The 22,422-nt window shown below is 46.5% G+C and overlaps 1 protein-coding gene across 1 annotated transcript; it reads left to right on the forward strand.

Moving 5' to 3' along the window:
• The first annotated feature begins 151 nt into the window (after window positions 1–151).
• Window positions 152–5,203, forward strand: LOC143378148 (uncharacterized). Its single transcript, XM_076829961.1, has one exon. The coding sequence runs from the start codon at window positions 152–154 to the stop codon at window positions 5,201–5,203; it is 5,052 nt and encodes a 1,683-aa protein (XP_076686076.1).
• The last annotated feature ends 17,219 nt before the right edge of the window (window positions 5,204–22,422 follow it).

Here is a 22,422-nt window from a genome sequence, read left to right on the forward strand (position 1 = left end):
ACGCGACCTTAAAGGTCGAATCTCGCGTGCGTTCGAAAATTTAAAGAAATTAGGAGCAAATAACTGGAACAAAGCCAACGTATCTACGAGGCTAGAGGCTCTCCGCAAAAATTGGGCTAAATTTGAGGCACAGCATGACCAATTACTTGCCATGGCTGAGGACTCGGAAGTCGTAGGCGATCCGTATTGGAGGGAAGATCAACCAGCAGAAACGGAAGAGATCTTCCTCGTGCAAGAGGCTCTCTTGGTAGGAAAATTAGAGGAGCTTACCAGAGAGGAACGGGCTGTGGCCCGAGCCCTGGAACGTTTGTCCATGGACGAGCCGGGCCACGTGGCAGCTACGGGGATCGTCCGTTCAAAGGCCTCGCTACCGCGGATCCCCTTACCGAATTTCGATGGTCAATATAAAGACTGGCCATCTTTCCAAGGACTATTCCAGTCCCTCGTCGTCCGAGACACGACTTTGTCGGACGCTGAGCGTCTACACTATCTGCGGGGCACTCTTAAAGGCGATGCGGCCAAACTCCTTCGTAATCTACCGGTGAGGGAGGAGAATTTCGAAGCTGCATGGAAATTGCTGGAAGACCGTTACGATAATCAGCGGTTATCGGTAAAGGCATTGATGGCGGCCATTTTTGGCTTACCTTCACTAACACGAGAGTCAGGGCCTGACCTCAAAGACTTCTACTACACGTTGTGCGATTCGGTGGAGGCCCTCGCAGCCCTGAAGAGGCCCTATGATGCCAGCGGCGATTGGCTCGTGCATCTGGTCACAGAAAGACTCGATCCCCAATCCAGGCGCGAATGGGAGACACAGCTTGGCAAGACAAAGACTCCCTCGACCTTCCAGCAGCTGAAGGACTTTTTAGAGGGACGCGTTAATACCGTGGAGGCCTTGGAAGAGCAGCGTGGTGGTCCAGCGGGAAAGTCGACGAAGCTACCTGGAACACAAAGAAACGCCAAGGTTCACCAGGTGAGCAAATCCAAAGGCTCTTCTGACCAGTGCAGTCTCTGTGGCGCTAGTCATTTTATTCTGTTTTGTGCTGACTATAAGGCTAAGGGTCCGAAAGAACGTAAAGAAGTCCTGCTAGCTAAACGCCTTTGCTTTAATTGCTTGGGGAGACATCGCGTCGCCGACTGTAAATGCGACAAACGGTGTCAGGAGTGCCAGCAAAGGCACCATACTTCGATTCACGAAGCGACCTCCATTCGTGCTCCAGCCGAGACTTCGGAAGTCTCAGTAAATTTGGGGAAATCCAGAACAAAGGAGAGCCTCCCTCGCGCCGCGGTGTGCTTCCCACCTGTTTTATTAGCTACCGCCAGGATAGTAGTGCGTTCCCGGGACGGCGAGCCAAGATTAGTGAGGGCTCTGATTGATCAAGGCAGTGAAGTCTCGTTAGCTACGGAAGCTTTGGTACAACTGCTACGACTACCAAGGCGACCCTCGAATATACACTTAATTGGCATCGGCAACCAGCGAAAGGAGCGAGTGCGTGGAAGCATACAACTGGAGTTCACGCCACATGGAGGCGACGGCTCACGGCAGATCACCACGGCTTTGGTGCTGCCACGTATTACGGCCTATTCTCCACAGGTCAAGCAGTCAATAAATGTTTGGACTCACCTCCAAGGTCTACCACTGGCTGATCCGGACTTCACTGCTGGCACCCAGATCGATGTCCTGTTGGGTGCCGACGTCTACTCCATGATCTTGGAGGACGGCGTTCGCAAGGGGCAAGAGGGTGAGCCCATTGCCCAAAAGACGACTTTGGGTTGGATTATATCCGGCCTTGCTACCACGGCCAATCCAGACATACCGCGTGCTTCGAACGGGCTCGTCACGCTGAAGTGTACGATGGAAGATGACCTCGTCCCGATGGTCCAACGGTTCTGGGAACAAGAAGAAGTGAGGGTGACGACTACCTTCAATGCTGAGGACCAGGAGTGCGAGGATTACTTTGCGACCACTCACCAGCGTCTTCCGTCCGGGCGTTATATGGTGCGCCTCCCCTTCAAGGAGACGCAAGGACTGGGCGAGTCTCGAGCCGGGGCCGTCCGAATGCTTCAACGGATGGAGGCCAAGAGCAGTCGGAACACCGCTTTCAAGGAGGCCTACCAGTCGTTCCTGCGTGAGTATGAGGAATTAAGGCATATGTCTAAGACCGATAAACTTTGCCCAGATGGCGAGAGCTATTACCTGCCGCACCACGGCGTGCTAAAAGAGAACAGCACTACCACGAAGCTTCGGGTGGTGTTCAATGGCTCCTACGCTACCAGCTCAGGGAAGTCACTGAACGACCTCCTCATGGTGGGACCCAACTTGCTACCGGGTCTTCTACGAGTGTTACTGCGGTGGCGAGTACATCGGATTTGCTTGACTGCCGATATTGAAAAGATGTTTCGCCAAATTATCATGCACCCTGACGACCGCCGTTTTCAAAGGCTGCTTTGGCGACGACAAGAAGACGAAGCAATCAGCGATTACGAGCTGAATACTGTTACTTACGGCCTGGCCTGTGCTCCCTACCTGGCCATTCGCACGCTGCGACAACTGGCTCAGGATGAACGCTCCAGGTTTCCAAGGGCTGCTGCGATCCTGGAAAGGGATGTTTACATGGACGATGTGCTTACTGGAGCCGACGGAAAAGAGGAGGCACGCAAGATCCAAGAGGAGCTGTGTCTACTCTGCAGGGCGGGCGGCTTTAATTTAAGGAAGTGGGTGTCTAACTCTCCCACCTTACTGAAGGAGCTCCCAGGCGAAGAGGTCCCATCGGCCGTCAACTGGGAGGAAGGCACACTCCACACGGCTTTGGGAGTCCATTGGAACGTGCGCGAGGACGAGTTCCGAGTCCGGGTAGTGGAGGATCATGCTACCCCAGTCGTTACCCGTCGCACAGTCCTCTCCCGCATCGCTCGAATCTTCGATCCTCTGGGATTTCTGGCGCCGGTAACTGTAACAGCAAAGATATTTTTGCAATCACTTTGGCTGTTGAAAATAGATTGGGACACCACGCTACCGCCAGCGGCCGGACGAGAGTGGACCCAATATGTAGCGGATTTGCCGAGCCTGGCAGAGGTCAGAGTGCCACGCTGGCTAGGACTTCACCCCAGGGTCAAGCATCTGGAGCTCCACGGATTTGCGGACGCTTCAGAGAGAGCCTTCGCCGCCGTGGTATATCTACGAGTCGTGGACGACGACGACCACGCGCAGGCGCACTTGATCACCTCCAAAACGAAGGTGGCTCCACTACAGCGAGTCACGCTCCCGAGGCTCGAGTTGTGCGCTGCTGCTCTGCTGAGCCGTCTGGTGACCGTCACGAAGGGGGCCATGGAATGGGACAGCGTCCCGACACACCTATGGAGCGATTCAAGGATCGTACTGGACTGGATACGAGGCCATCCGTCACGGTGGAAAACTTACGTAGCGAATCGGGTGGCGGATATCCAGCGGGAGCTGCCGGAGGCACGGTGGCATCATGTGGCAGGGAGCGAGAACCCTGCGGACTGCGCTTCAAGGGGCTTGCCACCCAATCAACTACCGAGCTTTGACTTGTGGTGGAGGGGACCAGCCTGGCTCACCGGACCCCCTCACTGGTTGAACGACACTACAAACCAGGAGGAGGTTACAGATCTGGAGGCCAGAGTCGTGTCGAACCTGGCCACTAGTGATAAAGAGGTTGCACACAATTACCTCTTAAACGCTTATTCTTCCATTCAGCGCCTCCTGAGGATAACGGCCTGGTGTCTACGCTGGACGACACACCGATCCCCCCGAGGAGGCCGGGACCCGTGCTTGTCACCCGCTGAAGTCGAGGCCGCGCGGGCGCGCTGGATCAGGGTGATTCAGCGCCAGGAGTTTCGGGAGGACTGCCACCAACTGCTACAGGGAACCCCGCTGACGAGTCGCAGTAAGCTGCTACGACTCACACCCTTCTTAGATTCCCAAGGGCTACTGCGGGTCGGTGGGCGGTTGAAGCACGCTGCGCTGGCATCCTGGGAGAAGCACCCCATCATCCTGCCAAAGGAAGGTCACTTCACGGAGCTGTTAATTGACGAAGCGCACCGAAGAACGCTACATGGAGGGACGCAACTTACCTTGGCGGCTTTACGACAAAGGTATTGGATATTGCAGGGTCGACAGAGAGTCAAGGCCCATATTCATCGCTGCGTCACTTGTCTCCGCTGGAGGGCATCGCCAGGACAACAGTTGATGGGAAACTTACCAGCTTACCGGGTCACGCCAGCCCGGCCGTTTCTACAAGTGGGCTTGGACTATGCTGGGCCCTTCACACTGTTGGCTTCCCGAGGCAGGGGTCAACGAACACACAAGGGTTATGTGGCCGTGTTTGTGTGTTTAACCACTCGTGCCGCCCACTTGGAGGTCGTATCTGATTATAGCACCGAGGCCTTCCTTGCAGCACTGCGACGCTTTACCGCGAGGCGAGGTCTCTGTTCCACCATCCACAGCGACCGAGGCACCAATTTTGTCGGGGCAGCACGGGAGCTGCGCGATAACCTGGAACCTCTGCGCAGCACAAGTGAGGTTATGCAGGCCCATCTACTAGGCGACGGCATTACTTGGCGATTCAACCCACCTGCAGCCCCGCACTTCGGGGGGATTTGGGAGGCGGCCGTGAAGGCCACAAAGCACCATCTGAGGAGGGTCGTCGGCGATCAGCATCTCACCTATGAAGAGATGACGACCCTGCTTGCCCAAATTGAAGCGTGCTTGAACTCACGACCTCTGCAACCGCTGAGCGACGACCCGGGAGATGTCACGGCCCTCACACCAGGGCATTTCTTGATTGGTGACGCACTACTTGCCGTTCCCGATCCACCGGTGGAAGACGTCCCCAGGTCACGCTTGTCCCGATGGCATCTACTGCAGCAGATGAGACTGCAGTTTTGGCGTAGTTGGTCGCGCGAGTATCTACAGTCACTCCAAGCCCGCAATAAATGGACGCGACCTCACCCCCAACCACGAGTTGGGGATCTTTGTATCCTGAAGAATGAGCTTTTGCCACCCAACAAGTGGCCACTTGCACGAGTCACGCGATTGATCCCCGGGCCGGATGGATTGACACGTGTTGCCCATGTAAAGACCTCGCGATCGGAATTCGTCAGACCAATCGTCAAGCTAATTTACTTACCGCATGTTCAGGTCGCCGAAACGACGAATTCCACTTCAGATACACACCACTAATTCACAACCGGATCTAAATCGATGAACGATCTCCCCATGGACAGGGCGGTGGCGCCGCGAGCCGCGAGCGATCACGCCATAGCGTCCCAGCCAATCCACGTTACATTCATTCATCGAACGATGAATGGCGGGCGGGAATGTTCAAGAAAAATAGTACTTATTGCGCCATCTCCCGAGCCCGAGTTAACTCAGGCGTGGTGACGCAATATTCTATCCCCCCTTGTTCATGTGGAGCATCGATCTTATCTCCCTTCCATCGATCGGCGATCGATGGAAGGGGGAGAGCACGCGGATTCGAGGAAATCGAGCGAGATTTCCTCGATCTACTTGTCGACGAGCCCTACGAGAGGTAATACCTGTAAAACGCTTTGCCTGCTTCGCTTGAATTGCTTAAATCGCTTGCTTGCTACGAGAATCGGGCCGATTCCGCGTGCTTCGCGCTGTTTAAGAACTGGTTAATCGTGCCGGGGAACCAGTACCGCTTATATTAAATTCAAAGCAATAATTGTTTAATAATTGTGCCCTACAACGCTTTATTGTATTATACTGTAAATAGACTTATATTTAAGATTACATTTAGTGCTTAAGTCAAAGACAGCTCCCACGCGAGTATCCCGATCCTGCGACGCGAGTGATCCGAAACTTTGCTAACAATACCTCTTTTGACTTCATGTTCTCCTGATATATTGGCCAAAATCTGGCGAAAATTTTCAGAATGCACAAAATTGGGCTTTGTAACAGGAGAACATGCCGTCGAAAGAGATGGCACAATGTAACGTCTCCGGAGGGCAAATCAATGAGCGAGAAGTGGCGCAGATGTTTCGAGACAGTGACTGCTTAACGAAGAGTCGCACAATTTTCGAACGCCTCTTGAAAGGCTCGCCCCTCTGATTTGATACTTTTAAGCGATGCCTTTGAAGTTGAAATTTAGTATACCACTTTCCACTTCATGTTCTCCTGATATATTGGCCAAAATGTAGCAAAAATTTTCAGAATGCACAAAATTGGGATTTGTAACAGGAGAACATGCCGTCGAAAGAGATGGCACAAAGTAACGTCTCCGGAGAGCAAATCAAAGGGAGAGATGTGGCGCAGATGTTTCGAGACAGTGACTGATTAACGAAGAGACGCAGAATTTTCGAACGCCTCTTGAAAGGCCTGCGCCTCCTATTTGCAACTTTAAGGCGATGCCTTTGAAGCTGAAATTTAGTATACCTCTTTTGACTTCATGTTCTCCTGATATATTGGCCAAAATCTGGCGAAAATTTTCAGAATGCACAAAATTGGGCTTTGTAACAGGAGAACATGCCGTCGAAAGAGATGGCACAAAGTAACGTCTCCGGAGAGCAAATCAAAGAGAGAGATGTGGCGCAGATGTTTCGAGACAGTGACTGATTAACGAAGAGACACAGAATTTTCGAACGCCTCTTGAAAGGCCTGCGCCTCTGATTTGATACTTTTAAGCGATGCCTTTGAAGCTGAAATCTAGTATACATCTTTCCACTTCATGTTCTCCTGATATATTGGCCAAAATCTAGCGAAAATTTTCAGAATGCACAAAATTGGACTTTGTAACAGGAGAACATGCCGTCGAAAGAGATGGCACAAAGTAACGTCTCCGGAGAGCAAATCAAAGAGCGAGAAGTGTCGCAGATGTTTCGAGACAGTGACTGTTTAACGAAGACACGCAGAATTTTCGAACACCTCTTGAAAGGCCTGCGCCTCTGATTTGCAACTTTAAGGCGATGCCTTTGAAGCTGAAATTTAGTATACCTCTTTCCACTTCATGTTCTCCTGATATATTGGCCAAAATCTGGCGAAATTTTCAGAATCCACAGAATTGGGCTTTGTAACAGGAGAACATGCCGTCGAAAGAGATGGCACAAAGTAACGTCTCCGGAGAGCAAATCAAAGAGCGAGAAGTGGCGCAGGTGCTTCGAGACAGTGACTGTTTAACGAAGAGACGCAGAATTTTCGAACGCCTCTTGAAAGGCCTGCGCCTCTTAATTGCAACTTTAAGGCGATGCCTTTGAAGCTGAAATGTAGTATACCTCTTTCCACTTCATGTTCTCCTGATATGTTGGCCAAAATCTGGCGAAAATTATCAGAATGCACAAAATTGGGCTTTGTAACAGGAGAACATGCCGTCGAAAGAGATGGCACAAAGTAACGTCTCCGGAGAGCAAATCAAAGAGCGACAAGTGGCGCAGATGTTTCGAGACAGTGACTGTTTCACGAAGAGTCGCAGAATTTTCGAAAGCCTCTTGAAAGGCCTGCGCCTCTTAATTGCAACTTTAAGGCGATGCCTTTGAAGCTGAAATTTAGTATACCTCTTTCCACTTCATGTTCTCCTGATATATTGGCCAAAATCTAGCGAAAATTTTCAGAATGCACAACATTGGGCTTTGTAACAGGAGAACATGCCGTCGAAAGAGATGGCACAAGGTAACGTCTCCGGAGAGCAAATCAAAGAGCGAGAAGTGGCGCAGATGTTTCGAGACAGTGACTGTTTAACGAAGACACGCAGAATTTTCGAACACCTCTTGAAAGGCCTGCGCCTCTGATTTGCAACTTTAAGGCGATGCCTTTGAAGCTGAAATTTAGTATACCTCTTTCCACTTCATGTCCTCCTGATATATTGGCCAAAATCTGGCGAAATTTTCAGAATCCACAGAATTGGGCTTTGTAACAGGAGAACATGCCGTCGAAAGAGATGGCACAACGTAACGTCTCCGGAGAGCAAATCAAAGAGCGAGAAGTGGCGCAGGTGCTTCGAGACAGTGACTGTTTAACGAAGAGACGCAGAATTTTCGAACGCCTCTTGAAAGGCCTGCGCCTCTTAATTACAAGTTTAAGGCGATGCCTTTGAAGCTGAAATGTAGTATACCTCTTTCCACTTCATGTTCTCCTGATATATTGGCCAAAATCTGGCGAAAATTATCAGAATGCACAAAATTGGGCTTTGTAACAGGAGAACATGCCGTCGAAAGAGATTGCACAAAGTAACGTCTCCGGAGAGCAAATCAAAGAGCGACAAGTGGCGCAGATGTTTCGAGACAGTGACTGTTTCACGAAGAGACGCAGAATTTTCGAAAGCCTCTTGAAAGGCCTGCGCCTCTTAATTGCAACTTTAAGGCGATGCCTTTGAAGCTGAAATTTAGTATACCTGTTAGATTTAAGCTTAACGTATAGAACACAGAGAATACTTTTATTTGTAATTAAAGAAATATATATATATATATAAGAACTATAATGGTAAAGAATTGAAGTTTAGAATTAAACACTTTACGCCAGTACTTGTGGCCACGTATCAGCACACGTTACAGGTCTATTTCAACGGAAGGACATTCGAACAGTGAAGACGTACACAAAGCCAAACACTCTCGAGACGACCCAGAGGTGTGTCCGTAACGTTACGACGCACGAAGCCGTGTATATTACTAAATACAAACTACATGTATACAAAACGGACGAGACATACTTTCGTCCAACACTCCCACTTATTCGAGACCGTTTACAACGCTTATTTGGTTTCTTAAGTAAATAAATTGCCCTTTTGGTAAGGGCTTAGTAAAGATATCCGCGAGTTGCTGCTTAGTTTCTACATATGTTATACCTATTTCGCCACTCTCACACACTTTCCGAACAAAGTGATATCGTACATCTATATGCTTGGTTCTGTTATGGTGTTCTGGGTTATTTGCTATCTTTATTGCTGACTGATTATCTACATTTATCGGAACCGTATCGCATTTCAAGCCCAATTCAGATATCATTCGGCGTACCCAGATTCCTTCCTGTGTACCGATAGCTAATGCAATGTATTCGGCTTCTGTTGTTGATAGCGCGACTACTCGTTGTTTTTGACTTGACCAAGAGATTGGCCCGCCGTTTAGTAGGAATACGAATCCGCTAGTAGATTTTCGCGTATGAATACACCCGGCATAATCAGCGTCCGTATATCCGATTACATTGCAATTGCTCCCACTTTTTCCATACACTATTCCGTAATTTATAGTGCCTTTTAAGTATCGAAAGATTCGTTTGACCGCTTGCCAGTGCTCCTGTCCATAGTTTGCCAAAAACTGACTAGCTCGATTCACCGCGAATTCAATGTCCGGCCGACTAACTCTGGTAATAAACAGAAGCGAGCCGATCGCCTCGCGGTAGGGGATCTTCTCATTTTGTTCTTTTTTTGAAAGAACCCGAATGCTTGTTAAAATCGAGCCAGGTTCTATAGGAGTACTCACAACCTTCGCATCTGTCAGTTTGAATCTTTCGATCATTTTCTGAATATAACTCCTTTGTCCTATTTTTATCATTTTCTCTTCCCGATCACGTTCAATTTCTATTCCAATAAAAACCTTTGCATCTTCAATTGTTATTTGAAATGACTCCATTAACCGCGTCAATACTTCGTTAATTGCATCTTTGGAACTAGAAATTAACAGCCCGTCATCCACGTACAATGCTAGAAAAACATTCACTCCTCTCAGTCTACCAGAAAACACACAATGGTCACTCTCCGTTCTTTGAAAACTAAAAAATCTCAGAAACGTAACAAACTTTTCATTCCAGCAGCGGGGGGACTGCTTAAGGCCATAAAGACTCTTATGCAATCTACACACGGCATCAGGGGTCGTTTCGTCTTTAAATCCCTGGGGCTGCTCCATATACACGACTTCTTTTAATTTACCATATAAAAATGCCGTTTTTACATCAAATTGAGCAACCTCATAATCCTCCCTCGCGGCGATGGCTAAAAGTATTCTGACGGATTCGTACCGTACAACTGGTGCGAAAGTTTCGGTATAGTCAATTCCTTCCCGCTGTGCAAATCCCCGTGCAACGAGTCTAGCCTTGTATCGCTTAATATTACCATTCGAATCAGTTTTCGTACTATAAACCCACTTACATCCAATTGTTTTCTGCCCCACTGGACGTTTTTCGAGCGTCCATGTTTCATTTTCCCGGAGCGCAGTCACCTCCTCACCCATTGCCATTCGCCATTTATCACTTTCATCACTGTTCGCTGCACTTTCATATGTTGATGGCACAGGTTCTACTGCATACGCATGTTCTAGCTCACCATAACGCTCCGGTGGACGTAGGTTTTCTCTATCGCGTAGCTGTCTTCCTGCGGTTGACCTCTCATCCTGTTGTTCATCGTCAGGGTGATCCTCAGGTGCTGGCTGCAGTTCTCCCACATCTTCTTCATCCGATGATTCCTCGTACACTCCCAGATCATACTGGAATTCCCCAGTCTTCTCAGGTCTCCCTTCTGTCTGCTTTGGCCCTTCTGAGGTCTCGTCGAAGTCAACGTTACAGCTTACATGTATTTCACGAGTTGCAACATCCCATAGCCGATAATTAGTTGATTCACCCTCGTAGCCAACGAAGATCATCTTCTTGCTTTTTGGGTCCAGTTTTCCTCTCCTTTCCTTGGGAATGTTCTTGTATGCGTCACACCCAAACGTACGCATGTGCTTCAGCGTTGGTTTATGCCCAAACCATTTTTCATAGGCTGTCGCATTCTCTACCTGCTTCGATATGGTTCTATTCAACACATACGCCGCCGTTTGAATCGCTTCAGCCCATAAGTATTTCGGAACGTTTCTTGCGATCAACATTGATCGAGCATTCTCAACAAGGGTTCTTATCTCCCGTTCAGCACGCCCGTTTTGTTGATGAACGTAAGGCGTCGATCTCTCATGAATAATCCCCTTCGTTTTTAGGAATTCCGAGAACGCGTTTGACAAATACTCCGTGCCATTGTCTGAGCGAAGCACTTTTATTCGATTATTTGTCTGTCTGAGCACTCGTGCCTCGTATTCCTTGAATTTGTTGAAAACCTCGGATTTTTGGCGCAAGAAATAAACCGTTCTAAATCCCGTGCAATCGTCCTTAAATACTACAAAATATCTGGAACCACCTGGTGACTGTATGTTTAGCGGGCCACAGACATCCGAATGGATCTTTTCACCCGGTTTTTCTGCTCTTTCTGTCTTACTTGTAAAGTGTGGTTTCTGGGTTTGTTTTCCTAGTGTGCACGCTTCACAGAAGAATTCTATCTCGTCTTCAATTTTCATTCCAACCACGGCTCCAAGTATGTTCGTTTCTTTGATTGATTTTGTGCTAATGTGTCCCAGTCTTTCATGCCACAGTCTTAGTGACATCTCCTGTGCTATATTGCACTGCTCCAGTCTATTTGTCTCGAACTGCATGCGAAACAATGATCCGTAGCGGACCCCCACTGCTGATATCGTTCCGTCCTTCTCTCGCACTTCACAACGGTCATGATAGCTATGAAACGAGAAACCTTTGTCTGTGATTGCGCCTACTGAAAATAGGCTTCGTTTCAGATCTGGGACGAACAGTACATTCGTCAGCTGGCGATTTTCCCATCTGTTATTAACACTTGCTTTAATATGTATGGTCCCAACTCCAGCTACCGAAAGCGTTTTATCTCCCGCGACCTTTACACATTTTATTGTTTTCACCGTGCCAAGTTCAGTGAACAAATCCCGCCTAGAGGTCATATGCATGCTCGCTCCAGAGTCGGCCAGCCACACCGCTTCGTCTTTGTTCGTCGTTTCCGAAAAGAACACCGATATGTCACACACATAAGCCACTGCGGATGTCTTTGTTTTCTTTCCGTCAGCAATACGTTTTTTGCACTCCCGATACCAGTGTCCTGTCTCGTGGCAATAATTACATGGGTGTTTTTTCTTCAGTTCCTCAATCCTCTGTTTGCTGGATTTCAGCTTCTCGTCTCGATTTCCACTGGTCTCCAGACTGTCAAGTTTCGCCTGCAGAGCCTGTACTTGGAGGGCTAACGACGATGCTTCTTCCTCTGTAGCCTTCACTCGCTTATCCTCGCGGATGATCCTTCCGATCAGGTTTTCCTTCTTCCGTTCCCCTTTGGCAGTGCATTCCCATGCCATTGTGAACGCCGAGAATCTTGCTGGCAGGCTATTCAACAACTTCGACATTATAGCCATCTCCGAAGGTTTTTCGCCCGCACTTTCCAGTCTTCTGCAAATATTTTCCAATTTTTCAATTTGAGTCGCAACGGGCTCCTCGTCGGTTACTCGAAAATCGTAAAACTGCTGCCAACAATGCTGCTTCGCATCCTCCGTTGTATCGCCATAGAGTTCGCATAGCTTCCGCCATATTGCGTTCGGTGTCATACAATTCACCAAATTAATATGGAAGGCTTGCTCTACCGACCCTAGCAGCATTACTGCGGTTTTTGACTGTCTTTTCTTCCATTCCTTCCATTCCTTGACCTTAGTCTCCTTTTCGGGCTGCACATCCGTCCCTTCAACGTACTCCAGCAAGTCTTGCGATTCCAACATAAGTGACACACCATGTTTCCACAATTCGAAATTTGTACCATCAAATTTCGTGAGGCTGTAAGTATCCTTATCAGCCATTATTGCAATAATAGGAGACGTATTATCAGACGAAACACTACCGGAGAGACAAATAGGCAAAACACTTGCGCAACGGTACACCACACTGATTCTATACACTACACGATGTGAGTGGCGCAGTGGAAGCGTGCTGGGCCCATAACCTGTTAGATTTAAGCTTAACGTATAGAACACAGAGAATACTTTTATTTGTAATTAAAGAAATATATATATATATAAGAACTATAATGGTAAAGAATTGAAGTTTAGAATTAAACACTTTACGCCAGTACTTGTGGCCACGTATCAGCACACGTTACAGGTCTATTTCAACGGAAGGACATTCGAACAGTGAAGACGTACACAAAGCCAAACACTCTCGAGACGACCCAGAGGTGTGTCCGTAACGTTACGACGCACGAAGCCGTGTATATTACTAAATACAAACTACATGTATACAAAACGGACGAGACATACTTTCGTCCAACAATACCTCTTTCCACTTCATGTTCTCCTGATATATTGGCCAAAATCTAGCGAAAATTTTCAGAATGCAAACATTGGGCTTTGTAGCAGGAGAACATGCCGTCGAAAGAGATGGCACAAAGTAACGTCTCCGGAGAGCAAATCAAAGAGCGAGAAGTGGCGCAGGTATTTCGAGACAGTGACTGTTTAACGAAGAGACGCAGAATTTTCGAACGCCTCTTGAAAGGCCTGCGCCTCTTAATTACAAGTTTAAGGCGATGCCTTTGAAGCTGAAATTTAGTATACCTCTTTCCACTTCATGTTCTCCTGATATATTGGCCAAAATCTGGCGAAAATTATCAGAGTGCACAGAATTGGGCTTTGTAACAGGAGAACATGCCGTCGAAAGAGATGGCACAAAGTAACGTCTCCGGAGGGCAAATCAATGAGCGAGAAGTGGCGCAGATGTTTCGAGACAGTGCCTGTTTAACGAAGAGTCGCACAATTTTCGAACGCCTCTTGAAAGGCCTGCGCTTCTGATTTGATACTTTTAAGCGATGCCTTTGAAGCTGAAATCTAGTATACATCTTTCCACTTAATGTTCTCCTGATATATTGGACAAAATCTAGCGAAAATTTTCAGAATGCACAAAATTGCGCTTTGTAACAGGAGAACATGCCGTCGAAACTGATGGCACAAAGTAACGTCTCCGGAGGGCAAATCAATGAGCGAGTAGTGGCGCAGATGTTTCGAGACAGTGACTGATTAACGAAGAGACGCAGAATTTTCGAACGCCTCTTGAAAGGCCTGCGCCTCCTATTTGCAACTTTAAGGCGATGCCTTTGAAGCTGAAATTTAGTATACCTCTTTTGACTTCATGTTCTCCTGATATATTGGCCAAAATCTGGCGAAAATTTTCAGAATGCACAAAATTGGGCTTTGTAACAGGAGAACATGCCGTCGAAAGAGATGGCACAATGTAACGTCTCCGGAGGGCAAATCAATGAGCGAGAAGTGGCGCAGATGTTTCGAGACAGTGACTGTTTAACGAAGAGTCGCACAATTTTCGAACGCCTCTTGAAAGGCTCGCCCCTCTGATTTGATACTTTTAAGCGATGCCTTTGAAGTTGAAATTTAGTATACCACTTTCCACTTCATGTTCTCCTGATATATTGGCCAAAATGTAGCAAAAATTTTCAGAATGCACAAAATTGGGATTTGTAACAGGAGAACATGCCGTCGAAAGAGATGGCACATAGTAACGTCTCCGGAGAGTAAATCAAAGAGAGAGATGTGGCGCAGATGTTTCGAGACAGTGACTGATTAACGAAGAGACGCAGAATTTTCGAACGCCTCTTGAAAGGCCTGCGCCTCTGATTTGTAACTTTAAGGCGATGCCTTTGAAGCTGAAATTTAGTATACCTCTTTCCACTTCATGTTCTCCTGATTTATTGGCCAAAATCTGGCGAAAATTTTCAGAATCCACAAAATTGGACTTTGTAACAGGAGAACATGCCGTCGAAAGAGATGGCACAAAGTAACGTCTCCGGAGGGCAAATCAATGAGCGAGAAGTGGCGCAGATGTTTCGAGACAGTGACTGTTTAACGAAGAATCCCACAATTTCCGAACGCCTCTTGAAAGGCCTGCGCCTCTGATTTGATACTTTTAAGCGATGCCTTTGAAGCTGAAATCTAGTATACATCTTTCCACTTCATGTTCTCCTGATATATTGGCCAAAATCTGGCGAAATTTTCAGAATCCACAGAATTGGGCTTTGTAACAGGAGAACATGCCGTCGAAAGAGATGGCACAAAGTAACGTCTCCGGAGAGCAAATCAAAGAGCGAGAAGTGGCGCAGGTGCTTCGAGACAGTGACTGTTTAACGAAGAGACACAGAATTTTCGAACGCCTCTTGAAAGGCCTGCGCCTCTTAATTGCAACTTTAAGGCGATACCTTTGAAGCTGAAATGTAGTATACCTCTTTCCACTTCATGTTCTCCTGATATATTGGCCAAAATCTGGCGAAAATTATCAGAATGCACAAAATTGGGCTTTGTAACAGGAGAACATGCCGTCGAAAGAGATGGCACAAAGTAACGTCTCCGGAGAGCAAATCAAAGAGCGACAAGTGGCGCAGATGTTTCGAGACAGTGACTGATTAACGAAGAGACGCAGAATTTTCGAACGCCTCTTGAAAGGCCTGCGCCTCTGATTTGTAACTTTAAGGCGATGCCTTTGAAGCTGAAATTTAGTATACCTCTTTCCACTTCATGTTCTCCTGATTTATTGGCCAAAATCTGGCGAAAATTTTCAGAATCCACAAAATTGGACTTTGTAACAGGAGAACATGCCGTCGAAAGAGATGGCACAAAGTAACGTCTCCGGAGGGCAAATCAATGAGCGAGAAGTGGCGCAGATGTTTCGAGACAGTGACTGTTTAACGAAGAATCGCACAATTTTCGAACGCCTCTTGAAAGGCCTGCGCCTCTGATTTGATACTTTTAAGCGATGCCTTTGAAGCTGAAATCTAGTATACATCTTTCCACTTCATGTTCTCCTGATATATTGGCCAAAATCTGGCGAAATTTTCAGAATCCACAGAATTGGGCTTTGTAACAGGAGAACATGCCGTCGAAAGAGATGGCACAAAGTAACGTCTCCGGAGAGCAAATCAAAGAGCGAGAAGTGGCGCAGGTGCTTCGAGACAGTGACTGTTTAACGAAGAGACGCAGAATTTTCGAACGCCTCTTGAAAGGCCTGCGCCTCTTAATTGCAACTTTAAGGCGATACCTTTGAAGCTGAAATGTAGTATACCTCTTTCCACTTCATGTTCTCCTGATATATTGGCCAAAATCTGGCGAAAATTATCAGAATGCACAAAATTGGGCTTTGTAACAGGAGAACATGCCGTCGAAAGAGATGGCACAAAGTAACGTCTCCGGAGAGCAAATCAAAGAGCGACAAGTGGCGCAGATGTTTCGAGACAGTGACTGTTTCACGAAGAGACGCAGAATTTTCGAACACCTCTTGAAAGGCCTGCGCCTCTGATTTGCAACTTTAAGGCGATGCCTTTGAAGCTGAAATTTAGTATACCTCTTTCCACTTCATGTTCTCCTGATATATTGGCCAAAATCTAGCGAAAATTTTCAGAATGCACAACATTGGGCTTTGTAACAGGAGAACATGCCGTCGAAAGAGATGGCACAAAGTAACGTCTCCGGAGAGCAAATCAAAGAGCGAGAAGTGGCGCAGATGTTTCGAGACAGTGACTGTTTCACGAAGAGACGCAGAATTTTCGAAAGCCTCTTGAAAGGCCTGCGCCTCTTAATTGCAACTTTAAGGCGATGCCTTTGAAGCTGAAATTTAGTATACCTCTTTCCACTTCATGTTCTCCTGATATATTGGCCAAAATCTAGAGAAAATTTTCAGAATGCACAACATTGGGCTTTGTAACAGGGGAAGATGCCGTCGAAAGAGATGGCACAAAGTAACGTCTCCGGAGGGCAAATCAATGAGCGAGAAGTGGCGCTGATGTTTCGAGACAGTGACTGTTTAACGAAGAGTCGCAGAATTTTCGAACGCCTCTTGAAAGGCCTGCGCCTCTTAATTACAAGTTTAAAGCGATGCCTTTGAAGCTGAAATTTAGTATACCTCTTTCCACTTCATGTTCTCCTGATATATTGGCCAAAATCTAGCGAAAATTTTCAGAATGCACAACATTGGGCTTTGTAACAGGAGAACATGCCGTCGAAAGAGATGGCACAAAGTAACGTCTCCGGAGAGCAAATCAAAGAGCGAGAAGTGGCGCAGATGTTTCGAGACAGTGACTGTTTAACGAAGACACGCAGAATTTTCGAACACCTCTTGAAAGGCCTGCGCCTCTGATTTGCAACTTTAAGGCGATGCCTTTGAAGCTGAAATTTAGTATACCTCTTTCCACTTCATGTTCTCCTGATATATTGGCCAAAATCTAGCGAAAATTTTCAGAATGCACAAAATTGGGCTTTGTAACAGGAGAAGATGCCGTCGAAAGAGATGGCACAAAGTAACGTCTCCGGAGGGCAAATCAATGAGCGAGAAGTGGCGCTGATGTTTCGAGACAGTGACTGTTTAACGAAGAGTCGCAGAATTTTCGAACGCCTCTTGAAAGGCCTGCGCCTCTTAATTACAAGTTTAAAGCGATGCCTTTGAAGCTGAAATTTAGTATACCTCTTTCCACTTCATGTTGTCCTGATATATTGGCCAAAATCTAGCGAAAATTTTCAGAATGCACAACATTGGGCTTTGTAACAGGAGAACATGCCGTCGAAAGAGATGGCACAAAGTAACGTCTCCGGAGAGCAAATCGAAGAGCGAGAAGTGGCGCAGATGTTTCGAGACAGTGACTGATTAACGAAGAGACGCAGAATTTTCGAACACCTCTTGAAAGGCCTGCGCCTCTGATTTGCAACTTTAAGGCGATGCCTTTGAAGCTGAAATTTAGTATACCTCTTTCCACTTCATGTCCTCCTGATATATTGGCCAAAATCTGGCGAAATTTTCAGAATCCACAGAATTGGGCTTTGTAACAGGAGAACATGCCGTCGAAAGAGATGGCACAAAGTAACGTCTCCGGAGAGCAAATCAAAGAGCGAGAAGTGGCGCAGGTGCTTCGAGACAGTGACTGTTTGACGAAGAGACGCAGAATTTTCGAACGCCTCTTGAAAGGCCTGCGCCTCTTAATTACAAGTTTAAGGCGATGCCTTTGAAGCTGAAATGTAGTATACCTCTTTCCACTTCATGTTCTCCTGATATATTGGCCAAAATCTAGCGAAAATTTTCAGAATGCAAACATTGGGCTTTGTAACAGGAGAACATGCCGTCGAAAGAGATGGCACAAAGTAACGTCTCCGGAGAGCAAATCAAAGAGCGAGAAGTGGCGCAGGTATTTCGAGACAGTGACTGTTTAACGAAGAGACGCAGAATTTTCGGACGCCTCTTGAAAGGCCGGCGCCTCTTAATTACATGTTTAAGGCGATGCCTTTGAAACTGAAATTTAGTATACCTCTTTCCACTTCATGTTCTCCTGATATATTGGCCAAAATCTGGCGAAAATTTTCAGAATGCACAACATTGGGCTTTGTAACAGGAGAACATGCCGTCGAAAGAGATGGCACAAAGTAACGTCTCCGGAGAGCAAATCGAAGAGCGAGAAGTGGCGCAGGTATTTCGAGACAGTGACTGTTTAACGAAGAGACGCAGAATTTTCGAACGCCTCTTGAAAGGCCTGCGCCTCTTAATTACATGTTTAAGGCGATGCCTTTGAAGCTGAAATTTAGTATACCTCTTTCCACTTCATGTTCTCCTGATATATTGGCCAAAATCTGGCGAAAATTTTCAGAATGCACAACATTGGGCTTTGTAACAGGAGAACATGCCGTCGAAAGAGATGGCACAAAGTAACGTCTCCGGAGAGCAAATCAAAGAGCGAGAAGTGGCGCAGGTGTTTCGAGACAGTGACTGTTTAACGAAGAGACGCAGAATTTTCGAACGCCTCTTGAAAGGCCTGCGCCTCTTAATTACAAGTTTAAGGCGATGCCTTTGAAGCTGAAATTTAGTATACCTCTTTCCACTTCATGTTCTCCTGATATATTGGCCAAAATCTGGCGAAAATTTTCAGAATGCACAGAATTGGGCTTTGTAACAGGAGAACATGCCGTCGAAAGAGATGGCACAAAGTAACGTCTCCGGAGGGCAAATCAATGAGCGAGAAGTGGCGCAGATGTTTCGAGACAGTGCCTGTTTAACGAAGAGTCGCACAAATTTCGAACGCCTCTTGAAAGGCCTGCGCCTCTGATTTGATACTTTTAAGCGATGCCTTTGAAGCTGAAATCTAGTATACATCTTTCCACTTAATGTTCTCCTGATATATTGGCCAAAATCTAGCGAAAATTTTCAGAATACACAAAATTGCGCTTTGTAACAGGAGAACATGCCGTCGAAACTGATGGCACAAAGTAACGTCTCCGGAGGGCAAATCAATGAGCGAGTAGTGGCGCAGATGTTTCGAGACAGTGACTGATTAACGAAGAGACGCAGAATTTTCGAACGCCTCTTGAAAGGCCTGCACCTCCTATTTGCAACTTTAAGGCGATGCCTTTGAAGCTGAAATTTAGTATACCTCTTTTGACTTCATGTTCTCCTGATATATTGGCCAAAATCTGGCGAAAATTTTCAGAATGCACAAAATTGGGCTTTGTAACAGGAGAACATGCCGTCGAAAGAGATGGCACAATGTAACGTCTCCGGAGGGCAAATCAATGAGCGAGAAGTGGCGCAGATGTTTCGAGACAGTGACTGCTTAACGAAGAGTCGCACAATTTTCGAACGCCTCTTGAAAGGCTCGCCCCTCTGATTTGATACTTTTAAGCGATGCCTTTGAAGTTGAAATTTAGTATACCACTTTCCACTTCATGTTCTCCTGATATATTGGCCAAAATGTAGCAAAAATTTTCAGAATGCACAAAATTGGGATTTGTAACAGGAGAACATGCCGTCGAAAGAGATGGCACAAAGTAACGTCTCCGGAGAGCAAATCAAAGAGAGAGATGTGGCGCAGATGTTTCGAGACAGTGACTGATTAACGAAGAGACGCAGAATTTTCGAACGCCTCTTGAAAGGCCTGCGCCTCCTATTTGCAACTTTAAGGCGATGCCTTTGAAGCTGAAATTTAGTATACCTCTTTTGACTTCATGTTCTCCTGATATATTGGCCAAAATCTGGCGAAAATTTTCAGAATGCACAAAATTGGGCTTTGTAACAGGAGAACATGCCGTCGAAAGAGATGGCACAAAGTAACGTCTCCGGAGAGCAAATCAAAGAGAGAGATGTGGCGCAGATGTTTCGAGACAGTGACTGATTAACGAAGAGACACAGAATTTTCGAACGCCTCTTGAAAGGCCTGCGCCTCTGATTTGATACTTTTAAGCGATGCCTTTGAAGCTGAAATCTAGTATACATCTTTCCACTTCATGTTCTCCTGATATATTGGCCAAAATCTAGCGAAAATTTTCAGAATGCACAAAATTGGACTTTGTAACAGGAGAACATGCCGTCGAAAGAGATGGCACAAAGTAACGTCTCCGGAGAGCAAATCAAAGAGCGAGAAGTGTCGCAGATGTTTCGAGACAGTGACTGTTTAACGAAGACACGCAGAATTTTCGAACACCTCTTGAAAGGCCTGCGCCTCTGATTTGCAACTTTAAGGCGATGCCTTTGAAGCTGAAATTTAGTATACCTCTTTCCACTTCATGTTCTCCTGATATATTGGCCAAAATCTGGCGAAATTTTCAGAATCCACAGAATTGGGCTTTGTAACAGGAGAACATGCCGTCGAAAGAGATGGCACAAAGTAACGTCTCCGGAGAGCAAATCAAAGAGCGAGAAGTGGCGCAGGTGCTTCGAGACAGTGACTGTTTAACGAAGAGACGCAGAATTTTCGAACGCCTCTTGAAAGGCCTGCGCCTCTTAATTGCAACTTTAAGGCGATGCCTTTGAAGCTGAAATGTAGTATACCTCTTTCCACTTCATGTTCTCCTGATATGTTGGCCAAAATCTGGCGAAAATTATCAGAATGCACAAAATTGGGCTTTGTAACAGGAGAACATGCCGTCGAAAGAGATGGCACAAAGTAACGTCTCCGGAGAGCAAATCAAAGAGCGACAAGTGGCGCAGATGTTTCGAGACAGTGACTGTTTCACGAAGAGTCGCAGAATTTTCGAAAGCCTCTTGAAAGGCCTGCGCCTCTTAATTGCAACTTTAAGGCGATGCCTTTGAAGCTGAAATTTAGTATACCTCTTTCCACTTCATGTTCTCCTGATATATTGGCCAAAATCTAGCGAAAATTTTCAGAATGCAAACATTGGGCTTTGTAGCAGGAGAACATGCCGTCGAAAGAGATGGCACAAAGTAACGTCTCCGGAGAGCAAATCAAAGAGCGAGAAGTGGCGCAGGTATTTCGAGACAGTGACTGTTTAACGAAGAGACGCAGAATTTTCGAACGCCTCTTGAAAGGCCTGCGCCTCTTAATTACAAGTTTAAGGCGATGCCTTTGAAGCTGAAATTTAGTATACCTCTTTCCACTTCATGTTCTCCTGATATATTGGCCAAAATCTGGCGAAAATTTTCAGAGTGCACAGAATTGGGCTTTGTAACAGGAGAACATGCCGTCGAAAGAGATGGCACAAAGTAACCGTCTCCGGAGGGCAAATCAATGAGCGAGAAGTGGCGCAGATGTTTCGAGACAGTGACTGTTTAACGAAGAGTCGCACAATTTTCGAACGCCTCTTGAAAGGCCTGCGCCTCTGATTTGATACTTTTAAGCGATGCCTTTGAAGCTGAAATCTAGTATACATCTTTCCACTTAATGTTCTCCTGATATATTGGCCAAAATCTAGCGAAAATTTTCAGAATGCACAAAATTGCGCTTTGTAACAGGAGAACATGCCGTCGAAAGTGATGGCACAAAGTAACGTCTCCGGAGGGCAAATCAATGAGCGAGTAGTGGCGCAGATGTTTCGAGACAGTGACTGATTAACGAAGAGACGCAGAATTTTCGAACGCCTCTTGAAAGGCCTGCGCCTCCTATTTGCAACTTTAAGGCGATGCCTTTGAAGCTGAAATTTAGTATACCTCTTTTGACTTCATGTTCTCCTGATATATTGGCCAAAATCTGGCGAAAATTTTCAGAATGCACAAAATTGGGCTTTGTAACAGGAGAACATGCCGTCGAAAGAGATGGCACAATGTAACGTCTCCGGAGGGCAAATCAATGAGCGAGAAGTGGCGCAGATGTTTCGAGACAGTGACTGTTTAACGAAGAGTCGCACAATTTTCGAACGCCTCTTGAAAGGCCTGCGCCTCTGATTTGATACTTTTAAGCGATGCCTTTGAAGCTGAAATTTAGTATACCTCTTTTGACTTCATGTTCTCCTGATATATTGGCCAAAATGTAGCAAAAATTTTGAGAATGCACAAAATTGGGATTTGTAACAGGAGAACATGCCGTCGAAAGAGATGGCACAAAGTAACGTCTCCGGAGAGCAAATCAAAGAGAGAGATGTGGCGCAGATGTTTCGAGACAGTGACTGTTTAACGAAGAGACGCAGAATTTTCGAACGCCTCTTGAAAGGCCTGCGCCTCTTAATTACAAGTTTAAGGCGATGCCTTTGAAGCTGAAATGTAGTATACCTCTTTCCACTTCATGTTCTCCTGATATATTGGCCAAAATCTGGCGAAAATTATCAGAATGCACAAAATTGGGCTTTGTAACAGGAGAACATGCCGTCGAAAAAGATGGC

This window comes from Andrena cerasifolii, unplaced genomic scaffold (assembly GCF_050908995.1).
Source record: "Andrena cerasifolii isolate SP2316 unplaced genomic scaffold, iyAndCera1_principal scaffold0576, whole genome shotgun sequence".
Taxonomy (NCBI): Eukaryota; Metazoa; Arthropoda; class Insecta; order Hymenoptera; family Andrenidae; genus Andrena; species Andrena cerasifolii.